Below are 21,961 nucleotides of genomic sequence, written 5' to 3'. Positions count from 1 at the left end.
GAGAAACAGACTGATTCACACATCAGGCAAGCAAAGCCTGGGCAATTAGGACTGGGGAGGATTTTCATTCAGACTGTGAACTGTTTTAGTAAAATTCAAACGCCTGAGGAATACGTGGGAGAATAAAATGTTTTGTTAAAGACTGAATCCTCTGATCTTTCCAGTTAAGGTCTGAGTAACCCCAAATCTCACTTTAGCTCTGTTACAAAGGAGGACCTGAAACTCAGGGGAGGACACGACTCGCTCTCCTCTGTCACTGGTGCTAATAAACACACTGAGAGCAAGGGAGAGGGGTACGTTTCCTTTTAATGGGGGTGGGGGGAAATGCCGAAAGCCAAGCTCTTCCTGTGGAAAGCTGCAATTAAAGGTTACAAGGCTGTTCTCTTCCAATCAGCACTAGCAAAAGTCAGAGTGCGGTTCAGAAGCCTCAGCATTGCAACACCAGAGTACGTGCGTGCGCTGCGCAGCTTGAGGGAAACTCCTTAACCTCTTGCAGTCAAGTTTCCACCTGATAAAGCGGCGTCCCTCGACATCTTCCTGCCAGAGAAAAGTCAGAGCAGCACAGAGAGCGTAAATCCTCACTTCAGTCCAGCGCTGCACCTGCCCCGCGTGCTGCGCCCGGGAGCAGAGGGGCACGCGGCACCGGCGCAGGTTTCCCTGGCTGGGGGGAAAAAGTGCGGTGAGAGGAGCCGGGGCCTCGTGATGCTCGTGGCGGGTCTCGGGGGGAGGCGGAGGCGGGAGGGCTGGCAGCAAAGCAGACGGAAAGAGAAAGCCACAGGGTCGAAGGGGCTGATGCTCACTTCTGAGAAGCCGGTGCCCCGTACCATATCCTGTTTCCTTTACGGTCAAGACAAGCGGCTCGGCGCGAAGCGATCGGCAGCCTCAGGGCCGTTTGCCCTTCACGCTGTTCCCGATGGCGCCTCCCAAAAGGGGAGTATGGTGGACGATCTCCTTCCTCCCCAGGCCGAAGTGGCACGTTCCTCCCCCACACACACACCCTGGCGAAGCGCTAGGGGACAGCAGCCGAGCTTCGGCATTGCCGCCCCAGTGCCGTGTCTCCCGGGAACACGGGGCTGCGCTGGGGCCTGGAGCCGCCATCCTACCAAGCACCCCCTCCCCAAAACTGAGGTTTTTAAACCCACACTTGCACAGGACTGAATGAGGAGAAACTGGAGCCGATACAGTGACGTGAGGAAGAGGAGGGCATCTAAAAGGAGGCTCCGCTTATAAGATCAGCGGGTCCTTGCTGAGCCTCTAGAAGGCCAAAACCTTCTCTTCCGAGCATGGGACGTGACCAGGACAGACCTTCATGCCCAGGCAGATCCAGCGGAATTGAAGAAGGAAATTCCATTGTGCGTTAAATTTAAAAAAAAAGCGCAGCCCCTTCGTGCACCTCCCCAGCGGCAGGTGTGTGACCCCAGGGCCCCCTGGAGCGAGACCCCCTCAGCACAACCGCTCCCTAAAAAGTCGCTCTGACGTTTCCCCGCTGCTGCTGCTGCCCCCCACCCCCACCTCTCGCTATGTTGTTATCAGCACCGGGACCGGGACCGGGACCGACCCCGGCAGGGCCCAGCGCAGCCGCCGCCGCCACGCGCAGCCCCGTGTCCCCCCCGGCGGCCCGTTGCTAGGAGGAGGACTCGCAGCACTCGCCTGGTCACGCCCCCTTGGGGCGGGGCGTAGGGGAGGCCGCGCCCCCTCCCGCCCCTATCCGGCCGCCTCCCGCCGTGCCCCGGCAGCCGGCGCCCATTGGCTCCGCCACGTCGACCACGTGCTACGGACACTCGGCGCCCATTGGCCACGCCGCGCCACGTCGGCCACGTGACCCGGACACCCGGCGCCCATTGGCTTCCCGCGACGCCCACGTGCCTCGGGAGCCGGCGCCCATTGGCCCCCCGCGCCGCCCACGTGCTCCGACACCCGGCGCCCATTGGCCGCGGCGGCGGCGGCTGGCGGCGCGGCGTCCGTTGCGGGCGGCGGCGGCGGCGATGCTGGCGGCGGCGGGCGGCGGCGGCGGCGGCGGCGCGGGCGGCGGCGCGGCGCCCGGGCCGGGCCCCGGCGGCGGCGGCGGCGGGGACGGGGACTTCCTGTCGCGGTACCGGCTGGTGTCGGCCAAGCTGCGGCGGCGGTTCCTGCGGAAGCCGAACGTGGCGGAGGCGGCGGAGCAGTTCGCGGCGCTGGCGCGGGAGCTGCGCGCCCAGGAGAGCCTGCCCTACGCGGCCTGGTGCCAGCTGGCCGTGGCGCGCTGCGCGCAGAGCCTCTTCCACGGGCCCGCCGAGGCGGCGGCGCTGGCCGAGGCGGCGCGGCTCTTCCTGCGCCAGGAGCGCGACCTGCGGCAGCGCCTGGCGCTGCGCGGCGGCTTCGGCGAGCACGTGGCGGCGGCGCAGAGCTGCGGCGCCTTCGCCGCCCGCCTGCACCTGGAGCGGGGGCAGCCGGCGCTGGCGGCCGGGCTCTGCCTGGAGCTGGCGGCGGCGCTGCGCGACACGGGCCGCCCGGCGGGCGCCGCCGCGGCCCTGCAGCGGGCCGCCGAGCTGCTGGCGGCGGCGCGGCTGCCGCTGGCGGCGCTGCGCTGCCTGGGCGAGCTGGCCTCCTGCCTGCTGCTGGGCGGCGACTACGCGGGCGCGCTGGCGGCGCTGACGCGGGCGCAGGCGCTGGCGCGGGCGGGCGGCGGCGGCGGCGCCTTCCGCGACGCGCTGGCGCGCTGCGAGGTGTCGCGGGTGCTGCTGCTGCTGCTGCTGCAGCCGCCGCCGGCCAAGCTGCTGCCCGAGCACGCGCGGACGCTGGAGCAGTACTGCTGGGAGGCGCCGGCGAGCGGGCCGGGGCCCGGGCCGGGCGGCGGCGGCGCGGCGGTGGCGGCGGCGGGCTACCTGCCGGCCGAGCTCTTCCTGCTGCTGCAGTCGGCCGTGCTGGCCTGCCAGGAGAAGGACCTGGAGGCGCTGAAGGTGCTGCAGGCCGAGCTGTGGCCGCTGCTCAGCCCCGAGCAGAACCACCTGCTGCACCTGGTGCTGCAGGAGATGACCAGCCCCGCGGGCCAGGGGCTCTGAGCACGACGCGGCCGTCGCCGACGCCGCCCTCGCCTCGGCGCTGCGGGGGAAGCGCGTCCCGGGTGCCGTGGGCCCGCACCGGCGTTTCCCTCCGTGCCGCTGTGACTCTGTGGGCTGCGCGAAGACGCTGCGTGCAGCGAGCCCTGTCCGTTCAAAGACCCTGTCCAGAGGCGCCGCTGCTGGGAGCCTCCCTGCGGGCTTTTGTGGCCGGCCTAGTCCTGACCCGGCACGGACACCGCAGCACTTCTTCCCCATGGCTTCCCCGTGTGTTCCCTGAAATGGGATCCTTCTCCCTGTGTGACTGAAGGGGCGTTTTGTCTTGAAACCCTCTTGCACTGCAGCCACCCTCTGCTGGGCTGCTCCGCTGCCGGTGATGCAGAGCGCCAAGTCGGCCTTGGTGGTGCCTTTCTTGGACGCCAGGAGCGATCCCTGAGCAACGGTCCCCGATCAGTTGTGTCCGTCCCGGCCTTTCTTCTGTTGCCAAAAGTCTTGGTGGGGACCAGTTCTCTGACCCTTGCTCGGCTTTGGGCCATTCCTGTTGCAGGGGCGAAGCCGTCTCAGCGGAGGCTCTGGAGCACGTGGTAGCCCTGGGTGGGGGGCAGTGGCCAGAGCGGTTCGGGAGCCCCTGCCAGCAGCAGTGTGTGCCCCGGCAGCGCGGTGGGGTGCGCGTGTGCAGCAAGGGCCGGCTTTCATCCGCTGTGCCGGCGCGTGCACGAGCTGATGGGAGTGGTGTTGCATGGGAGCCTGCGGGAAAGACCCGCCCTTTGCATTAAAGTAAAGGAACCGTTTATGCACTTTATTTCCCAGGCTCCAGGCTCTTTCTTTGGCTGCGGCCATGGGGGGGCTGCGTGGCCTCTCTGAGCCTTGGAGAGACTGCGCGTGGGCACGGTGGGAGGAAGTGCCCTGCAGGCAGCTGCGAGCAGGGCTGCGGTGCCGCGGGGGGGTCGGCTGGACCGAGCGGGTTCCCCCCTCCGAGCTGTTGTGGCTTGGCTGGGTTTTAAAGTGTTTGTGGATTCTCCGCCCGCTTCTGCAGCGGTTGCCTTGATGACCACCGCGGTCATTTCTACCTGTGACCACGGAGTAGTGGCGAAGATCAAGAGAGTGATCATGGAGAGGGACACGTATCCCCGCAAATGGGGCCTCGGTCCCAAGGTGAGCAGGGTGGTGGTGCCGTGTTGGATCCCGGGGAGGAGAGGGGGGCTCAGCTTGTTGGGCCGTGGGGCTTGGGCACCCTCGGGCAGAGCTGGGCCCCTCCATCTCTTTCAGGGATGGAGATCGCTCTGGCTCATCTGGGACTGCGCTGGTCTCGCTTGCGCTCCTCTCCGGGGAGCCGCCTTCATGTCCCCTGCCAAGAAGGGCCTGTGGAGGGGAGGGTGTCTCCAGTACTGCCTGGCCTTGGTTTAGTTACTTTGAACACTGATTTATAAGATCTTTGTGTCGATGCTGAGATCCAGTACACGAACTTTCTAATCCCTTGGTGTGGTATGTGCATCTTGCTCTGAGCTTCAGAGAACAGGCGGAAGGAGATTACGTGAAACTTCCTCATCTGTTTCTGCTGCTTCTTCTGAATGAATTCCCATTCTAGGTATGCTTATAGGTGGAGTGGTGTTTTTTTTTCTTGCTTGAATCTTTTCATTTTCTAGCAGGTATTTTCATTTTTTGGCCTCATAATTGTAGAAGTTTGTACGAAATATAAAAGTTCATATAAATACATTACATGTAAATGGAAACGTGTGTAAGCACCAGAGGAGCAGCAGAGCAACGGGTTAAAGAATGCCTTGTAATCAGAGCAAAGGACACTGTTCCCAGGACACTATTTTCAACAGTAAAATTGAGGCCAAAAGGTCTGCGCTCTGATTTCAGGAACATCACAGACAGCAATTAGAGCATAAATGTTTAATTCAGAATGCGGTTGCCTAACTTTGGAAATTGCTTTTTGTATGCTATCCCTTATAACTGTGCTACTCGCTCATGATACATCAGAAACATTTTGGAAAAGTTTTAACATGAGCAATATTCATTTACTTGTTGCATCTGGTGTTTTATGTTCAAATACTCAAGATGATGCTTCTCTTGCTTTGACTGAGAAGGGTCTTTGGGCTGGCCCCTGTTGTGTATTAGAGATGTTTTCAAGACAAAAGTTTTGATATTTCAGAACATCTATGGGTAAAGTCATCTTGAAATTGAAAGGCTACAAATGATTCTAAGGTGAATCATGCTTTTGACAGCATCTTCGGTAATTTTGTCAAGAGAAGCTAGAAAAAATGCTGGCTCATAAACTGGTAATTCAGCTTGTGTACATCTGTTTTTTTCCCTATTTGGAGCTTGGTTAGCAGTGAGCTGTTGCTTTTTCCTTGCTGATGTGTCTGACGGGCTGAATACCAAATGCTGGTGCAAGTTAAGAAACCCGATTGCTAGAGTCTCCCCAGCGACCGGCCCAAGTTCCTTCTGGAGACGCAGATGAAACGTCTTGGAGGGGCCCGTGCTTTCAGTGCTACCAAACAATCTGTCGCTGAACTCGGAAGGAACGTCCTTAAAACGCAGGCGGGCTGAGCCAGCTCTTCCGCTCTCTCGAACGCTCCCCGCACCACGCTGTTGGCTGCCTCTGTAGTGTCCTTGCTGCTGTTGCTGCCTGTTCAAACCAATTCTTAAAAATGGGCTCTCTAGGGAAGTCTGGTTTCATATCTGAGCCAATATCATCATTAATCCATTTGGGGAGCTTGGCACCTTCGCTTCCTGGTTTAGATTTACAGTAAGTTTGGCTAAAAGGAAACCTCGTGGCAACTCAGCTCTAGGTCCTGAGCTTGTGATGTCCCTCCGAAATCCTCTTCTCCATCCTTCGGCTCCCGAGGTAGGTGGGCTTGTGGGCAGAGGTGTTGGAAGAGGAATTTTGAGACTGTGGGAGGGGGGCGTTTTTCCTCACGCTACCGAGTTAAAATCGCGGGGTGAGTCGGTGGGTTTTATGCTTCTGTCTCCGAAGATGACCTTGCTGGTGAAGGAGGGCAGGCTTGCAAACACACCTGTGTCTTGTTGCTTGTGCACCGGCTGCTGGAGATGAAGAAGAAACTCCCCAGAAACTGTATAAACTCTCTCTTGAGCTCTAGCTTCATAGCCTGTTACAGCTGGGTACAAGATAACTGTTACCGACACAGGTTGTGGCTTATGTTCTCTGTTTTATTATTCAGTTCTTTATATAATTTTTTCTTTAGCATAAACAAGTAATAATTGGTAAGCGAACGTGTTCATTTACTTTGTTTCATCATCACTGATATGATTTTATAGTTAAATTAGCTATGGATGTGATGCACTGTGCAGCAAAAAAAAAGTGCATCGAGTGCACTTTTGACCCTGCTCTTTTGAGTTAAAATTATATTAAACTGTTATTAAAATAGTCTTATGTGGTGGTTATCAAAAAAAAAAAAAAAGACTGCACTACTCTCTTTAGAAACTAGAACGATAGCAGTGTGGGGCTAATTCCTAGAGATCTGATGTCTGTAAGAAGCCTAGATTAACTGCAATCAGAAATGGCATACTTATAATTATCTGTGGACAGTTTTTAAGTTGCTGTTGCAAATCCTCCTCTCCTGGGCGCTGCTAAATCCTAGGGCAGAAAGGGGTTGAGCCGAAGCGCTCCTATCGCCGCTCCGGGTATTTCAGGTGTCTGAGCAGGCGGATGAAATTTGGGGTTGGTCACGGTGAGACCTCCCACCCAGTGACGCCCCGCAGGGTGCGAGCAAGTGGAGATCCCCCCCCAAGCCGCGTCTTTAAGGCTCCCGGTTTGCGGAAAGGCTGAAATTCCCGCGGTGGCCTGTTTTCCACCCCCCACCCCCCCCACGGCAGCCAGCGTTGCGCGACTGCGCTGCAGGCTTCCCCCCGCGGCCGAGCTGCAGCGGGGAGACCCTGGCCTTTTGCATGGCTTTGCTCGGGGCAAAAAATCTGGGGGGGGGGCTCGCGCCCCGCGGTGGAGGGGTGTCGTGGCTCCGGGCAGGCAGCGGAGGCGGCTGCTCGCCACGTCTCGCGGTGCGAGACCTGCGGAGCCGGGGAGCCATCGGCCTGCGCGCGGCGGGACGCTTCCGCGCGAGAAAGCAGCCGGACGGCGACCCTCGCTGCGGCGACGTGGGGCACGGCCCGGGCGCGAGCGGGGCAGGCCTGCGAGCGGCTGCTGCGGGCGAGTCGGGAGGTTTGCGGCCCAGAAAATAATCATTTTTAATTGCCTGCTTCCTGCGTTTCTCGTACAGCCTCGCTGTCAGCCGCCAGCGGAGGCAGGACGCTGAGCCGCAACCACCTTTGATCCCCTTGAAGCGCAGTAAGTGTGCACGCACCGCGTCAGAACAGCGGTGTTTCTTTTCCAGCGCCGTGCTTTAGTTTGCAGAGCAGGTAACGAGCGTGCTGTCTTTCTCCCCGTGTCTCCAGCTGCGTGGCCGACGTGCCGCCGGCGCGTCCCGCTCCCTCGGTGGCCGGCCGCGGGGCTGCTGTGCTGTCGCCCCTTCGCCCTCCGCGATGGCTCTGCGCCGTGGGCTGGGGCTGATGCACCGGTGCGTTCGCCGGCCGGCGAGCCCGAGCTGGGCTCCCCCGAGCAGCCCGCCGCAACGGGACCGCGGCACGGCCACGGAGAAGAGCCGCGCGACGAGGACGGAGGAGAAGAGGAAGGCCCGGGGGGGCTGCGCTCCGGCAGGCTCCTCCTGGGAGGAGAGGTACGGCTTGGGGGGAAACGCGCGGCGGGAGGCTGGGGTGCTTTTCGGGCACTGAGCGCTCCGGGTCGGGAAAGGGAACGAGCCCCTCGCCTGCTGGAGGTCTGGGTGGCAGGTCGGGGAGGGTGAGCAGTCCGTCCTCCCCTTCCCAAAACGCAGGAACCCTGCAGTTCGCTGGGGTGGATTTAATCTCGCACAGTCTTAGCAAAAGGATATAGTAGTGGCCAGGAATGTGACCGCGTAGATGATGCAGGAGGGACGTGTCAAGGGACAGGAGAGGTGGCTTGCCCTGCTAGGGCCAAGCGCCGGGGGGCTCAGACCCTTCCCAGAGCAGACGGGGCAGCCAGGGGTGAGGCAAAGCCCCTGATTTGGTGGGAGGAAGCCACCGAGCTTGTTTGGAGCTGGAACCTGAGCTCTTAATATGTTCTCCTTCTGCGTCTGCACTTTTTTCCCCTCTGAGCTTAGTCATGTTTGTTCCCTTGGCTTCAGCAGCCCGGAGTCAGATCTCACCCCCCGGGTCGCTGCCTGGGGGAGACGCTGCTCCCGGCGCTGCCCCTCAAGGGGGGCCAGACAGACACCCAGGCTCCCCCGGATGCCCAGGCATCGTTGGGCAACCTGCTGCAAAAGGCTCGGCCTGTCCCCTGGAGAGCCGATGGCTGTGGTGCCCGTGTCCCTCTTCCAGTGAAGAGGCACCTGCAGAAAGGGAGTTTGCCCCAAAACTGCTTGTGGACATCCAGAGTCCAGATCAGAACTGTCTTGTCCACAAAGCAGCCAGCTGGTGCTTCATGCTGGGTCGCGTTTTGTAGCACTCGGATGCCGACCTGGCTGTATCGGGAGGCAAGTAATGTTGGGCACTACCGCTGTGTTGCGCTTTCCAGGTTAGCGGATGCGGCCACTCCGCTGTGGAGACTTCCCTACGAAGAGCAGCTGCAGGTAAGACGTGTTCATGTGGATTTCTGTGCCTCGTTGTCCCTTCCATCCCTCCTCCGGCAACCTCTGCCTTTAAATCCTGTAGCCTGTTCAGACCCCTTTTACCGCTGCTTTAATCCTTCAGTTATTCTGAAGGACAGAAAGTACTGAGGTACCTGTGGGTGGCCTCTACGATGACGAACAGCCCGGGAGCGTGTTCTTGCATGGTGGTCCTGTCCAGCACAGGACAGCCGCTGAGCTGTGGCTTCAGGGTCTCTGACGGGATGCGGAGACTCCCTCAGACCCAGAGCTCTGGGGACATGGACCCACGTTTTCTCCCTCTGTTGCTCTGAGCAGCGGCGGTGCACAGCGCCATGAGAGAGGCCAAGTTTCTCTAGGGCTACGTCCTACCTGCAGCATTGCCTCCTGCGGGCCACGCGAGCTGCGTGGCCAACAGCTTCCCGCTGTCTTGTGAGAGCGTTCCTGGCTTAGGACTCCTCCGCAGGTGAAGTACGAAAGCCAGAAGAAGACTTTGCGGACGCTGGCATCCCGTCTCGAGGAAGCAGGCGTAGATGTGCAGAAACCTGGGGGACTCTGCTGTCCTCTCCGTCCTATAGTCCCATCAGTGAGTATCTCGCAGGGATGCTGTTCGCTCTGAGGTCCTGGTGGGTTGTTGCTCAGCTCCTGAAGAGTTTCATGGTGGGGATTAACTGGTTGCAGTGACGGCCGGGACGGCTGCTGTTCTTGCTTGCAGGAGCGTGAAACAGGCCCGCTGATCAGGAGCCCTGGTTCTGTGTCCGAGCCGAGCCTCCAGAAAGCTTTGCCTGAACTATTCTGGTTTTTGCAAGGCTCCACCTGGACATCCCCCAGGTCTCGCTCCCTGATAAACCTTTCACTGTTCTATCATGGAGAGCCATTTTTCCTTCCCAAGATAAAGTTTTGGGGGTCTTGGGCACAAACTCTGTTTCTGAATTTTGCACATCTGTGTGTGTCTTCCTGTGTTGCTAATCGAACACCCAGACGAGGTTTTGGCTTTCCTTCATTACTTTTTTTTTTTTTTTTAATCCAAGGCTTTACTTTTCCTTCTTTTTTCTTTCAGCCCATCATTAATGGCTACCGAAACAAATCCTCCTTCTCGGTGAACCGAGGACCGGATGGGAACCCCAAAACCGTGGGGTTGTACGTGGGAACTGGCAGAGGTCGGTGCAGGACAAGGCGCTGGGTCAAAAGCCGCTGCAGCATGCAGGGTCGCAGCCGAGGCTCTGCTGCAAAGCGCCCGAATCCTCTGGCGTGCCGACAGAAACGCCCCCGAGGCTGGGGCAGCGGGCATTAGCTAAGTTTTAAAACCTCCATTTACTAGTTGAAGAAAGCCCAGCTTCTAATTTGCCAAGTGCAGCAGTAAATAAGATAGTGGTGTAGCAGCACCTCTGCGATTCATCTTAGTTATTTCTATCTGTGGTGTTCCCAGGTTTTCCGTGTGCTCCGGAAGTCTGTGCTGGCCGGGGACGGTGGGGGCGGTTTGTGCAGAAAATAATTGCATGGATGCGTTTTACCTCTGGCTGCAGAAGCTTAGGATTTAAGCTGACGGTGGGAAGTGCTTTAAGCCCACACCGCTGATCTCCAGTCAGAAAAGCAGCTTGCTCGGCTCCTGCTGCCCAGTTTAAAGACGGGCGCTGAGCTTCCCCTGGAAGCTGTAAAGAGGCGTTTAAACGAGCTGTCTGAGCACTCACCACTTCCTGAAAGTTAGCGATAACAGTCACTGGCCAGGGCAATTTTGGCAGGTCCTGAAGAATACGTTACCCGGAATCTCATAGGGATTAGTGGGGGAATTCAGCCATCAGGGCGGTTTGTGTTTGTGAGGGTTTTTTTTTTTCCTCTTTACAAGGGGATAATTCTTGGGGCAGACCTTTCTACAGTTTATCATGTCAGATGCTACGATCGTTTATTCCTCACTGTGAGGAAACAGTTAAATACCTGCTTGTCTCTCTCCAGCCAGAAATATTGTCTGCGTGAAGGCCGACCACGTGGAGAACATACCCACGAAACACAAACAAGTAGCCCAGGTGAAAAAATAATAATAATAATAATAATTTAAAAAAAAATCTGTGTCTAGACTGGGGAATAGAGGGAGGCTGCAATAACGTTTATTTGGGGGAAGGCTACACTTATGCGGGGTTTTCAAGTCCGTTTGCATGTTGTGAAAATTTCCAGTCCTCACCCAAGTATTTTTGAAAACTTAAAAGTTTAGCGTGAGAACCTCTAAGCTGTCCTGGCGGATGAGGCTAATCGAGTGACAAAGAAATCCTGCAAATCTATTACAACGCGTGAAAATCACAAATTGAAATGATCAAAGTGTCTTGCTTTCCAGTAGCTAAACTCCGACAGAGCTTTTGCTCAGTGTATTTCAAGGAAATAGAAGAAGCCGACGACAACAGCAGGGCGGCCGCCCGTCTGAGGGGTACGGAGTTACGCCAAGGCCAGGGCGGTAGGTTAAGGCGCCTTCGCTGTCCCCCTTCCCCGCAGTGCTACGAGGAGTTCCTCCGGCGCTCCCCGCTGGAGCCCTGCATCCTCTTCCACCGCGGCGGACACTGGCGGGAGCTCGTCGTTCGCACCAACAGCCGCGGCCACACCATGGCTATCGTCACCTTCCACCCCCAGCAGCTGGGCCAGGTGAGTTCGTGGGGGACCGGGACCCCCGCAGCAAGGACACCGGCTGCCCGGTCCTGGAGGTCCTGCTGCTGGTGTGTCCTCGCTCCCCATGTCCTTCTGGGGAAGACGGGGGAGACTGAGGATGGAGCTGAGGCTTCTGAGAGGTGCCTGAAGTGAGCACCCTTGTCCAGGTGTCCTAGCGAGGCTATTCCTCTCTCCTTATCCACGAAGCCTGAGCATGACCAGAGGTTTCTGGATGGTGTGCAGCCATCTTGCATAGAAGATTTCAAAGCTGTCCTGAATTTAGCATCACTTTTCTGCTACACAGCTAAAGCAGGCTTCACCTCACATGCATAAAAAGCCGCTGATGGGCAGTTTTGTATCCATAGACCTATGGACAAATCTAGTATTGAGTGAGATAAGCCAATATCAGGGTCCCCCAGCTGGCAGGACATCTGGCACGCAGGAAATAATGGCAGGACCTATCCAAGATCTATAAAACCCCAGTCAGAGATGATGCTCAAACTACGCTGTTCACGCCATGTTCAGCCTTGCATGGGGTTTATGACAGTGCGGTGCTATGGCTGAGCTTTTCAGGGGAGCACCGGACCTACTGGCTGGGTGTACAGCTGGGGAGAGGTGTCTAAGCAGATTACCCAGACACAATTTTTCCTTTCTTGCTCTTGACAGGAGGCGCTGGCTGCTCAGAAAGCATTGCTGAAGGAGTTCTTCACTTGTGGACCTGGAGCAGTATGCAGCTTGACCTCACTTTATTTCCAAGAGAGGTAAATGTGTTGACGCTTCTAAAACTTGCAGTGTGCTGTGGTATGGAGGAGAGGCGCCAGGGGAAGACTGAAAACAAAGCTTTCTCCTTTTTCTCACCCATCTCTGATCATGCTCAAGTTCTACCAATTCAGGGAGCACTTCAAGAGAATGACAGATGCTTGGATGGCTTTCTTGCCAACACGACTTTGAGATGGCCACATCTTTTCTTTATCTTGAAGCACCTGAAACACTTTAATACACTTTGGCCTTAACTCATGGGAGTTTTGAGCCTAGGAAACTGAAGAAAAAAATCTAAAGGAGCTTTCCCAAGACAATAAATCAAGCTAGCAGCTGAACTGGGAATAGATCCTAGGAGTCCTGCCTGATAGTCAGTCACTTTGACCCTGCTGATGAATTTTAGGTTGTGCAAGTCACAGATCCCTTACTGTTGAAATGTTCACAGGAAATAAAAGTAGGTGTGGGGAGAACCATTCTCCCCTGCAGGCAAGCACCCCAGGAGCAAAAACAGGAATACAATAATTCTTTGCAAATCCTGCCTTCTCATGGCTTGTTGTATTTGTTCCTCAAGCACTATGACCCGCTGTTCCCACGAGCAGTCGCCCTACCAGCTCCTTTACGGAGAACCGCACATCTTCGAGGAGCTGCTTGGCCTGAAGTTTCGCATCTCTCCAGATGCGTTTTTCCAAGTAAACACGCGTGGAGCAGAAGCGCTGTACCAGGAGGTTGGGAAGCTGAGCCAGGCTGCTGGAGACACCGTCCTCCTCGATGTCTGCTGTGGCACAGGTGAGCAGCGGCCGTGGAGCACGAGTGGCGCGAGCCTGGCTATGACTAGGCTTGTGCCCAAGGTATTCCTGCTCTCCAGATCCCTGTTTCTTCAGCTTGGAACTCTGCAGTATTTTTGTATCCCTCGTTTCCAGGCACGATCGGTCTCTCTCTGGCTCGCCAAGTGTCCGAGGTTATTGGTATTGAGATAGTGGAGAAGGCAGTGGAGGATGCCAGGTGGAACGCGACATTCAACGGTGAGTTCAGACTCGCCGTTGCAGAGAGTTTCAAACTAATTGTTGAAAAATATGAAGCAAAAATCAGGGGAAGGCTCCTAACAACTACCTGCAGTCAGTGGTGCCAAAAAGCGAAGTCCTTCATGTTATAACTGACCCCCTCTCCTTGCCTTCATATGCGGTAACAGTGCTCCTTCCCGCACTGTTTTATTGATGTGATAGTAAAAGACTGGAGCTGGGTGATCATGTAGGAAATATGTGGTTTGGGACAGCGTGGAGAATCAGTTGGATGAGATGGTTGGTGCTGATGGTGGGTAGCATCTTTCTATAACATATGCATTTCTCAAAGAAATATCCTCCACTGATAAGATACTCTGATATTTGCTTTGCCTAAGTCGGCCTTCTTTCTCGTCACATCTGGTGAGACTGACTGTTCTTGCACCACGTGTTTGCCATTTTGCTTCACAGGAATTTCAAACTGCGAGTTTCACAGCGGGAAGGCAGAGATGGTGTTACCACAACTCCTGTCATCGTGGAAGGACGACCGGCCCCTTGTTGCTGTGGTGAACCCATCCCGGGCTGGGCTCCGTAAGAGAACATGCTATTTATTCTCAGTCTTACAAAGAGAGAATTTTGAATGAGAATGTCAAGCCCTTTGCTCCCTTAGTTCCTCACCTGGTCGCTGACAGCAGCCAAAAGCAGCTGTTTCAGAAGGACTAAGAAATCCTGCGGTCGGCAAGCTTGGCCGCGGTGCTGTTGTCCCACTGAGCTCGGCAGGCTCGTGGCACGCTCCGAGAGAGTCGGTCCTTTCACAAGGCTGAAACGAGGCGTTTGGGCTGCTTTTGGTTCTTGCTTGGTGAGAAGGTGAAAAGCGGGCCATGCCCATCAGTCTCTTTAAAGCAGACAGCTCTAATCTTTTTCCATCTTTCATAGACTCAGAGGATATTTGAGGAGTGAAAGCCTCTGGAGGTCTCTGGTGCAATCCCCCAGCCAAACCAAGCTGACTTCAGGGTTATATTAGGTTGTGCAGGGCTTCCTACAGTTGAGGCTTGAATGTCTCCAAGGATGGGAATCCCCAAGCCTCTCCTGGCCCCGTCCCAATGTTTGACACCCCCCTTTCTGAAAATGTTTTCCCTAATGCATCTAATTAGAATTTCCCCTTGCTGCAACGCATCTGTTGCTGCTCATCACGTCACTGTGCACCTCCGAGAAGAGTCTGGCTCCATCTTCTCTACAACCCTTCTATTAGGCCACTGAAGACAGTAAATGGATCATCTTTCTCCTTCTCTTCTTCAGGCTGAGCAGCCCCAGCTCTCTCTGACTCTCCTTGTACATGCTGTGCTCCAGCCCTCTGAGCATCTTGATGGCCTCCCCTGCACTTGCTCCAGTGTGTCCTGGGAAGCCCTAAATGGGACATAGCATGCAGATGTGGTCCTATAAGTATATAGGGAAGGTTTTACCTGCTTCTGTTTCATTTAACAAATTTTCTCTAATCCTTTATTCTCCTGGGAAGCAGAGGAAGTTCTCCCTTGGCTCCACCCTGCCAGAATCAGCTGAGGTGCTGGCAGTGGGAGCCACATCCTTGGCTTCCTAAGACCCTGCATCTGAGACAGGACATGGCAAAATATGCAGTATTCTCTTTTCCCTTTATTTCTGTCAGTTCAGCGAAGTTCTGTGGTGCTGGATCTGTAATCGTTCTTTCTGGAGAACGTGCTGTCATGGTATCTCACTAGCCAAGCTTGGTGTCTTTCTGTTTTTGCAGATTACAGGGTTGTGCGAGCCATCCGAAACTGCAAGGCCATCCGAAGGCTGCTCTACGTCTCCTGCAAGCCGGAGGGTGAAGCCATGAGGAACTTCCTTGAGTGAGCACCCCGCTCCCTTCCTTTCCACTGACATTAGTGATAGACCTTATTGTGCCCTGAGGACAAACACACAAATATCTGACTGTTGCTCAGGAAGGTTTTTATTGTGACTGAATTTCACTGGATTAATTCTGCAGGTGTGATCCAGGCCTAGCCGGTCAGTGGGATATTGAGTCCCCTAGGTTCAGTGCAGGAACATGGGCCTCTATCCAAAGAAGTGAAGTCAATGGGATTAGTCACCTACTTAAGGTTAATCAAATAATTACGTGTTTTTCTGGGGCAGACACATTTGCAGATGATAAAACTGCCTGCAGACATCCTACCACCAGACTGAGGATCATTTCCTCATGGTATTAAGTGTCTTTTGAGCTGGGATGGCTTGTGAGAAATGAAGCCTTAAACCTGCCACCAACCCTTCAGCTTCTCCCTGAGGTTTTCAGGGCTGGTTTGGGATTCAATATAGGGGATTCCAGACCTTATATCAGTGTCAACTGCAGACTCTGATGGATGTTAGCCAAACACGAGATGAAACCTTAATGCATCCTCTGTGCTATTGCACCACTGCGCAGTGGGAAATCTTCTACTTTTGGTCTAAAGTACAAACATTGGTCTAAAGTATTGAACATTTTGCTTTCTGTAGGTTGTGCTGTCCACCCGACCCCAGGAAGAAGCTGGCAGGAGAGCCGTTTGCCCCCGCGTTGGCTATACCTTTTGACATGTTTCCGCATACCGTTCACTGTGAGCTGGTGCTGCTGTTCACCCGCTGACGAGCCAGGCAGGTACACAAGCTCTGCGAGCTGGGGAAGCAACCTCCAAATGTTTTGAAGGCTGGAATGGATGCGGTTATGTTCTTAATTTATTTTCTTGAAATATGTATAGAAATAAATATTTTTGCTGTTACCTTGCATTGCCTGACTACACTGTTCTGTATGGAAACACTCAGATTTCTGGAGGTGAAAAGATTCTTGGTATCACTTCATCCCTTCCTCTCCCCTTCGAATCTCTTCTTTGGCTGCTGGTCAAAGCAGCCTGGAAAACTCTTCACCATCTCCCTGGTATTGTGGATTTTCACCACCAGCAATGTGAATATGAAGCACTGAAATTCCCACTTTTTCTGATATTGTTATGTCATCAGTTCTCTGCTTGCTTCAAGGCTATTTCAGGTGTTTTTAAAGTTGATAGTGAACTTTCTATGAAGGAACTTTAGGAACTAGAAATCTTTGCATTTCTTGGGGGAAAATGATCATTTTGGGGGTCAGGAAAATATTTCCTAAAAAAACTTCACTAGCAGTATTGAACCACTGCCAGTCATATGCAATAAAGGGACAATGAGAAAGTTGTGTCTATAAATTGAAATAAAGAGGGAACAGACTTCAGTTTCTCTTCCTCCACAACCCCGTCCCCTTTCTTTGCTAATGCTTGTTGATACCTAAATATGAAATCCTCCCTAGAAAGTCAGCAGCAACAAGTTGTTTTCTTATCAGTTTGCACTGCAACAGCTAATTCAGAAATCTGGTTTACTTTGAATCTGTCCTGCCATGCTGGACACCTCGCTGCTACATGAACTGCTATTTTTACTGCTAGTTCTCACCAGCTCTTCAAAAGATGAAGCTGCTACAAACTGTAGGTAAGTCTCAGTGAGCAAAGATTTTTCCCTTCTGTTTTGTGAACTTTGTGTTGTTTCAAGGGCTCTTTTTTATTTTTTTGAGTTGTGACGCTTATGTTGTATTGAAGTTACCTTCTGGGTTAATCCTGGTCATCTAGGCCAGAACAGTAGTAAGAATACACATAGGCAGCCAAGCCATTGAATTTGACTCTTTTGACTCAGAAAGAGGAATTCCCTAACTGATTTAGGTGAATAAAGGGTTAACAAACTACCTAAGGATGCAGGGACAACTGCCTGTCCTAAGGGCTACAGTTCCAGGTATTTTTCGCAGACTTTTAACTCCAGTGCTAAGAAATGCTGATCTTGGAAAAAACAACTGCCACCGGTCAGTTCTCAGACTGTGCAAGCTTAAAATGTATGGGCTCAGCACCTGGGACTTGCTACAACAGGCGGATGCTAGACCAGAAAGGGAGGTGAGGGGGGAGATTCCTCACTCGTCTCTTGTGCTATCCCACGAGCATAAGATTTTTGCACGTTTTTACAGCCTGTTGTCTGCAGTTCATAGTGAGGGATGCAGTTTTCCAGCAGCGCTGTTTGTATAATTATATCTTGGCTTCTTGCTGTGAGATGATGACTTTTTAAATCAGAAAGTGAGACAGTGTCAGGAAATTGTTCCCCTAATCTCTGGAGACTAAAGATACAGGACAAGCGATGGAGCTTGTCTGCAGTGTGTGTGTGTGGGGGGGCACAGTAGCTTGACTGTCCCCTTTGGGACATCAGGTTCTAGGACCATCACAGGGACAAGACATCTGTTTTACTCTTTTGGGGCAAATATATCAAGCAATACATGGTTTCCTGTGTATTAGCTATTGAGTATCTGAAAAAACACTGTGTGCTGGTAACCAGCCTGTGCACTAGAGATCTCCGACCCCCTTTCCTCTGTAGTAGGTTGTTCCAGCGCCGTCTGCTAAAATGTCCTCGTTTTCCCACTAGCGAGCAACTGTGCTATGCGTTTGGCTGCCTTCCCACATCCCTCGAATTGGCTCTGCTTCGGCTTTGTGTGTGTAATTCATGGGGCGTGCGAGGAAACGGAGAACTGCTTAAACGCGGCGGTGGTGGGCATTCCCGTAACTCAGCAGGTGCCGGTGACGGCCTGGCTCCGGTTGCATCGCTGCGGGGCATTAGGACCCGGAGGCAGCTGAGCGGAGGAGGCAGAATCCCTCTCCCGCTGTCATCCTCTGCTTCTGCAGCCTTATTCCTCGTCTCCTTCAATGGTGACGGACTACCTCCTGCCCGGGCGGCCAGCCACAGCGAGGCCTTGCTAGGACCGCTTCCCGGCGGATCGATGGCATCTCCCAGGACCATCACCATCGTCGCCCTCTCGGTGGCCCTGGGGCTCTTCTTTGTCTTTATGGGGACCATCAAATTGACCCCTCGGCTCAGCAGAGATGCCTACAACGAGATGGTGAGTACGGCGGTGGTGGCGGTGCGGGAGACGTGCTCCTGGCAGGGCGCTCTCCCCTCAACCCTGCAGCAGGAGCAAGGTCTGCAGGGGGATACGGAGACGGAGCCCCAAGCGCCGGGAAGGAGAGGGAAGAGGGCTCTCCAAAGCCTCTCCGCCTCTTTATCTGGAGGACCCAGGGGGAAACAAATAATACGCAGCGCGGAGAATACCCCGGCAACCTTGGCTTGGGCTCTGTTTGAGCCTATTTACAGAGAAACCTCCCGTGGATAAGGACAGGGTAGGGAGGAGGGAGGGAGGCGAGCAGGATGGGCTATGAAGGCACACCGATGCCTGCAAAAACATGGGGAAATGAAGGTCTCCGTAAAGCAAAATCTGAGGGAGGGCGTAGCAGGGAGGTACAGTCAATCCTGGCAGGGCGGATACCTACTCCCTGGAAAAGAAGAGGAGGAGGAAAAGGAGATACCTGCCTGCTTTGGAAGCCACATGATCATTCTCAAAATTATCTGTGCTTTAAAGCAAGGAAAATGACAAAGACTGTCCCTACCTCACTGGACTTGTGTGGGGATTAACTTGTGACCATGAAATGCTTTGAGATTCTTAGCTAGAGGAAGAAGATATTATTAATAGTTGCACTATTATTATTATTCCCTTCAGCCTGAGATTGCAGCCTCTCCTCCCCTTGCAAATGCGAAAGGGGTGAGAAGAGGAAAGAGAAGTCGCTCTGTGCATTTTTCAGCCGGTTGGCAAGTTTTCGTTCCTCTCTGCCCAGGGCCAAACCAGCTGCAGAGCTTTACCTGCTGCGAGCTGCAGGCAGGCTGAAGGACCGTCCTCTGCATTTCGCTTCCTTGTCTGCATTTGCTTGCTCCCCTGCTCCCTCCTTACCCCATTTTTGTTACGTTTATTGCAATGGCTGAAAGGTTTTGGTATTATTTTGGGGCCCCTAAGAAACAGCGATGGAAGTTTCCAGCACATTCTGCTCTCTCCTGTCTGTGCACCTGCCCAGCTGCTTCTCCTGAGCTCTCAAATAACATCTGAATTGCAGCGTCTCGCCTGCACCCCAGCCTAGAGAGCTCAGCAAGAGGAATCACCAACAGATGACTGGGTAGCAAGAGATGAAGACAAAATGTCCAGAAAATAAAGCTCTTAGGCTGCTGCTGCATAAAAATTAAGGAAAAAAGCACTGAAACTTGAGAAGCATTGCAAAATCCTTGCTCTCTATGATACTTTGCTTCTCTGAGGGTCCCTTCCTAGTTTTCCAAAAAGAATCAGGCCTACAGGTAGGAATTATCCCCATTTTTACAAAAGAGAAAGCAGAGGTGTTCAGATATTAGACAGCAACATCATACTTAATACCCTGTATTGTAACATGTTCATGGCTCCTTAGGCTTTTGTGCTTTTTGCTGTGCTGCGCACTGGGGTGGTCTGTAATGTAATGGAGACTGCGAGCGAGAACCTGATCTTGCTAATCGATAACCGTGACCTCTTGCCCCAAGAAAACACAGAACCTCTCTTACCTACTTACAACACCAAACTTGCAGTTGATTTCATTCAGTAATAAAAACACACATTAGTTGGTGTATTAAAACATTGAAAACAGCAGAGTGCTTTAGGGCATGGTACTAATAAGTTTCATTATAAAGCTGTATTTTTCACAACAGGTTAAAAAACTGGTGCTTTGAGGAGAGGTTTTGCTCACTGGAGGTTTAAAGTGCATTCTTAAAATACATACACTTGGAGTAGAAGTGTCCTGGGATCTTTAGTTATTTAGTAACAAGAATGCTGCGTATTTTTTTTTTAACTGCATGTGAAGTATTTCATCTGCTTCTCTAAGAAGGAAGCAGCAAAATTTACAGAGAAGTGGGGAAGTTTTGTGTGCCCATAGTGCCTGTTTCCACAATTACATCTGAGGCAGATCTACACTCTGATTAGCACGTGAGATCTGCACAGCCGTGCACCTGAGATTAGGGCTTCCATTTCTCTCTTCCTGATTAGGCAGCAGAGAACACAATGGCAGGAATATCTGCAGGAATAGTATATTCAAGTGTGAATGGAAATAATATCAGACATTGCAAGTAATTAGGAGCATCATTAAAAAATAAGAAAGAAAAGCAAATACTTGGCTGAAGAAAAAAAAGTCTCCAGTACTTAACGTTCAAATGCAACAACTTGAATGTATGTAGGGAGAGAGGTTGTTTTTCCCTGTAAGAGCGAGGTGTCTGTTTAAGGAGGTTGTCTTGTAACTATACTGCTTCTAAATCCAGCAGAAACCAGACAGCGAGGATGGCAAAAGTCAGCTTGTTTTTATCAGAGGAAAGAAAAGATTGTAAAGCTGTGTAAGAGGAGGAGGAGTAGGCTTGGTGAATCTCAACTTTGATGTACAGTCCCATGCTAAGATTGTAGTGGGATATTCTAGGCTGCTTTGAGGTGGAAAGGGACTTCTGTTTTTGCTTCGTCCTTTGGCTTTGCAGGGACTAGGTGCATTATTTAATTACAAAGGGCACGCTACTTTTGGAGAGAGGTATTTTTCAATAACCTGGTCCTGCATTGTTAATTTTAGCGATGGTAACTTCAGACTTCAGGAGAAGGTACCCTTGCTACGTACTTGCTCACATTACGGTGCTCTACACTATTACTGTTTGATTCCAGAAACGAGCCTACAAAAGCTACGTGCGGGCCCTTCCCATGCTGAAGAAGATGGGAGTCAGCTCTATCCTCCTCCGCAAGAGCATCGGTGCCCTGGAAGTGGCATGTGGCATTGTCATGACTCTGGTGCCTGGTCGCCCCAAGGACGTGGCCAACTTTCTCCTCCTCCTCCTCGTGCTGGCTGTGCTCTTTTTCCACCAGCTAGTGGGGGATCCACTCAAGCGTTATGCCCATGCCCTAGTCTTTGGGATCCTGCTTACTTGCCGCCTGCTGATTGCCCGCCAGCCTGAGGAGCAGCCGCCGGAAAAGAGGATCCTGTCAGTGAATGGGGACGAGCAGCCACTTGTCCACGAGGCAGCTCCTGAGAAAGGCAAGATGAAGGTATCCTAGTTGAGTGCGTTTGAGGAATACGGACCCATGAGGCAGCTCTCTCCTAAAGCACCCAGAAAATTTGTTTTTTATTTACCTATTTATATTTTTTTGGCTGTCTAAATAAAGTTGCACTTGGGGTCTGAGAGACACAGGGGACGTCTACACTGTAGTTGTGCTTTTGCTGCTGCCTTGTAAGGTAGAAAAATACAAGCTGGCTTTAAACTAGATAGCTTGGAGGCTGTTAGCAGCCTGGCTGGAGGAGCACTGGCCTCGATAGGAGCTGCAGAACCAGTCTGAGAGCATGGGCAAATACGTGGGCACTTAGCCCCTACTAACTCAGTGCTGCTGGAGGGGGGCAATTAGTCCCTGAGCTAGGCGGTTTAAACCTAGCTTGAATACACCTCTGCTACATTGCAATCTTGGCAGCAACTGCTGTGTAGAACATAACCAGAGTGTCTAGGGCACGCGTCCCTGCGCTGGCTTGTGCAGCCCACCTCATAGAGCTATCTGATCCGCAAATGTACACGTTTTCTTTTACACAGTCAGGGGGATAGGACCCTACTGAGCGTAAATAGTAGTATTTGTGTTTGAGAGAGGCATCTTTAGCGTCCGCTGCCTCTGTGAGCAGTCCTGCGCGTGGACTGGTTCTCCAGGGAAAATGGGTGGTGCCACTATTTGCCTCTTCCTGGATTTCCACGCTTTGCAGAGGTTCTAAAACTGGGGCGATGCCCTGGCGAGAGTAACTGTTTTTCCCTGCTTCACATGAGCCACTGGTATCCCTTCACCCCTCTCAGCAGACAGTGAGGATCCCTGGTGAGGGGACGGGTAGAACTGCCCAAAGAATTGTTTTGACCCAGTAATAAGCCCCAAAGTTCCAAAATGTGTGCCTGCTGCTGGAAAAAAAAGCATCATGCTCCCTATTTCCTTAGAGGGGGGGCA

General features: G+C 53.3%; 3 protein-coding genes across 3 annotated transcripts; all 3 read left to right on the top strand.

The window, feature by feature from the left end:
* The first annotated feature begins 1,985 nt into the window (after positions 1–1,985).
* On the top strand, positions 1,986–3,840 carry LOC136993249 (40-kDa huntingtin-associated protein-like). The gene has a single exon (XM_067303919.1). The coding sequence runs from the start codon at positions 1,986–1,988 to the stop codon at positions 3,039–3,041; it is 1,056 nt and encodes a 351-aa protein (XP_067160020.1). The 3' UTR covers positions 3,042–3,840.
* Positions 3,841–6,845: 3,005 nt separating this feature from the next.
* TRMT2B (tRNA methyltransferase 2 homolog B) lies at positions 6,846–15,840 on the top strand. The gene is made up of 13 exons (XM_067304111.1): positions 6,846–7,347; positions 7,455–7,735; positions 8,611–8,665; positions 9,147–9,266; positions 9,741–9,840; positions 10,634–10,704; positions 11,165–11,311; positions 11,981–12,075; positions 12,645–12,859; positions 12,994–13,095; positions 13,543–13,662; positions 14,837–14,936; positions 15,577–15,840. Exons 2-13 carry the CDS (start codon positions 7,542–7,544, stop codon positions 15,701–15,703), a joined length of 1,446 nt encoding a protein of 481 aa, XP_067160212.1. The 5' UTR covers positions 6,846–7,347; positions 7,455–7,541; the 3' UTR covers positions 15,704–15,840.
* Positions 15,841–17,811: 1,971 nt separating this feature from the next.
* TMEM35A (transmembrane protein 35A) lies at positions 17,812–21,169 on the top strand. The gene is made up of 2 exons (XM_013943283.2): positions 17,812–18,007; positions 20,654–21,169. Exons 1-2 carry the CDS (start codon positions 17,888–17,890, stop codon positions 21,038–21,040), a joined length of 507 nt encoding a protein of 168 aa, XP_013798737.1. The 5' UTR covers positions 17,812–17,887; the 3' UTR covers positions 21,041–21,169.
* The last annotated feature ends 792 nt before the right edge of the window (positions 21,170–21,961 follow it).

This window comes from Apteryx mantelli, chromosome 13, assembly GCF_036417845.1.
Source record: "Apteryx mantelli isolate bAptMan1 chromosome 13, bAptMan1.hap1, whole genome shotgun sequence".
Classification (NCBI taxonomy): Eukaryota; Metazoa; Chordata; class Aves; order Apterygiformes; family Apterygidae; genus Apteryx; species Apteryx mantelli.
This window is presented reverse-complemented; position numbering and strand designations above follow the sequence as displayed.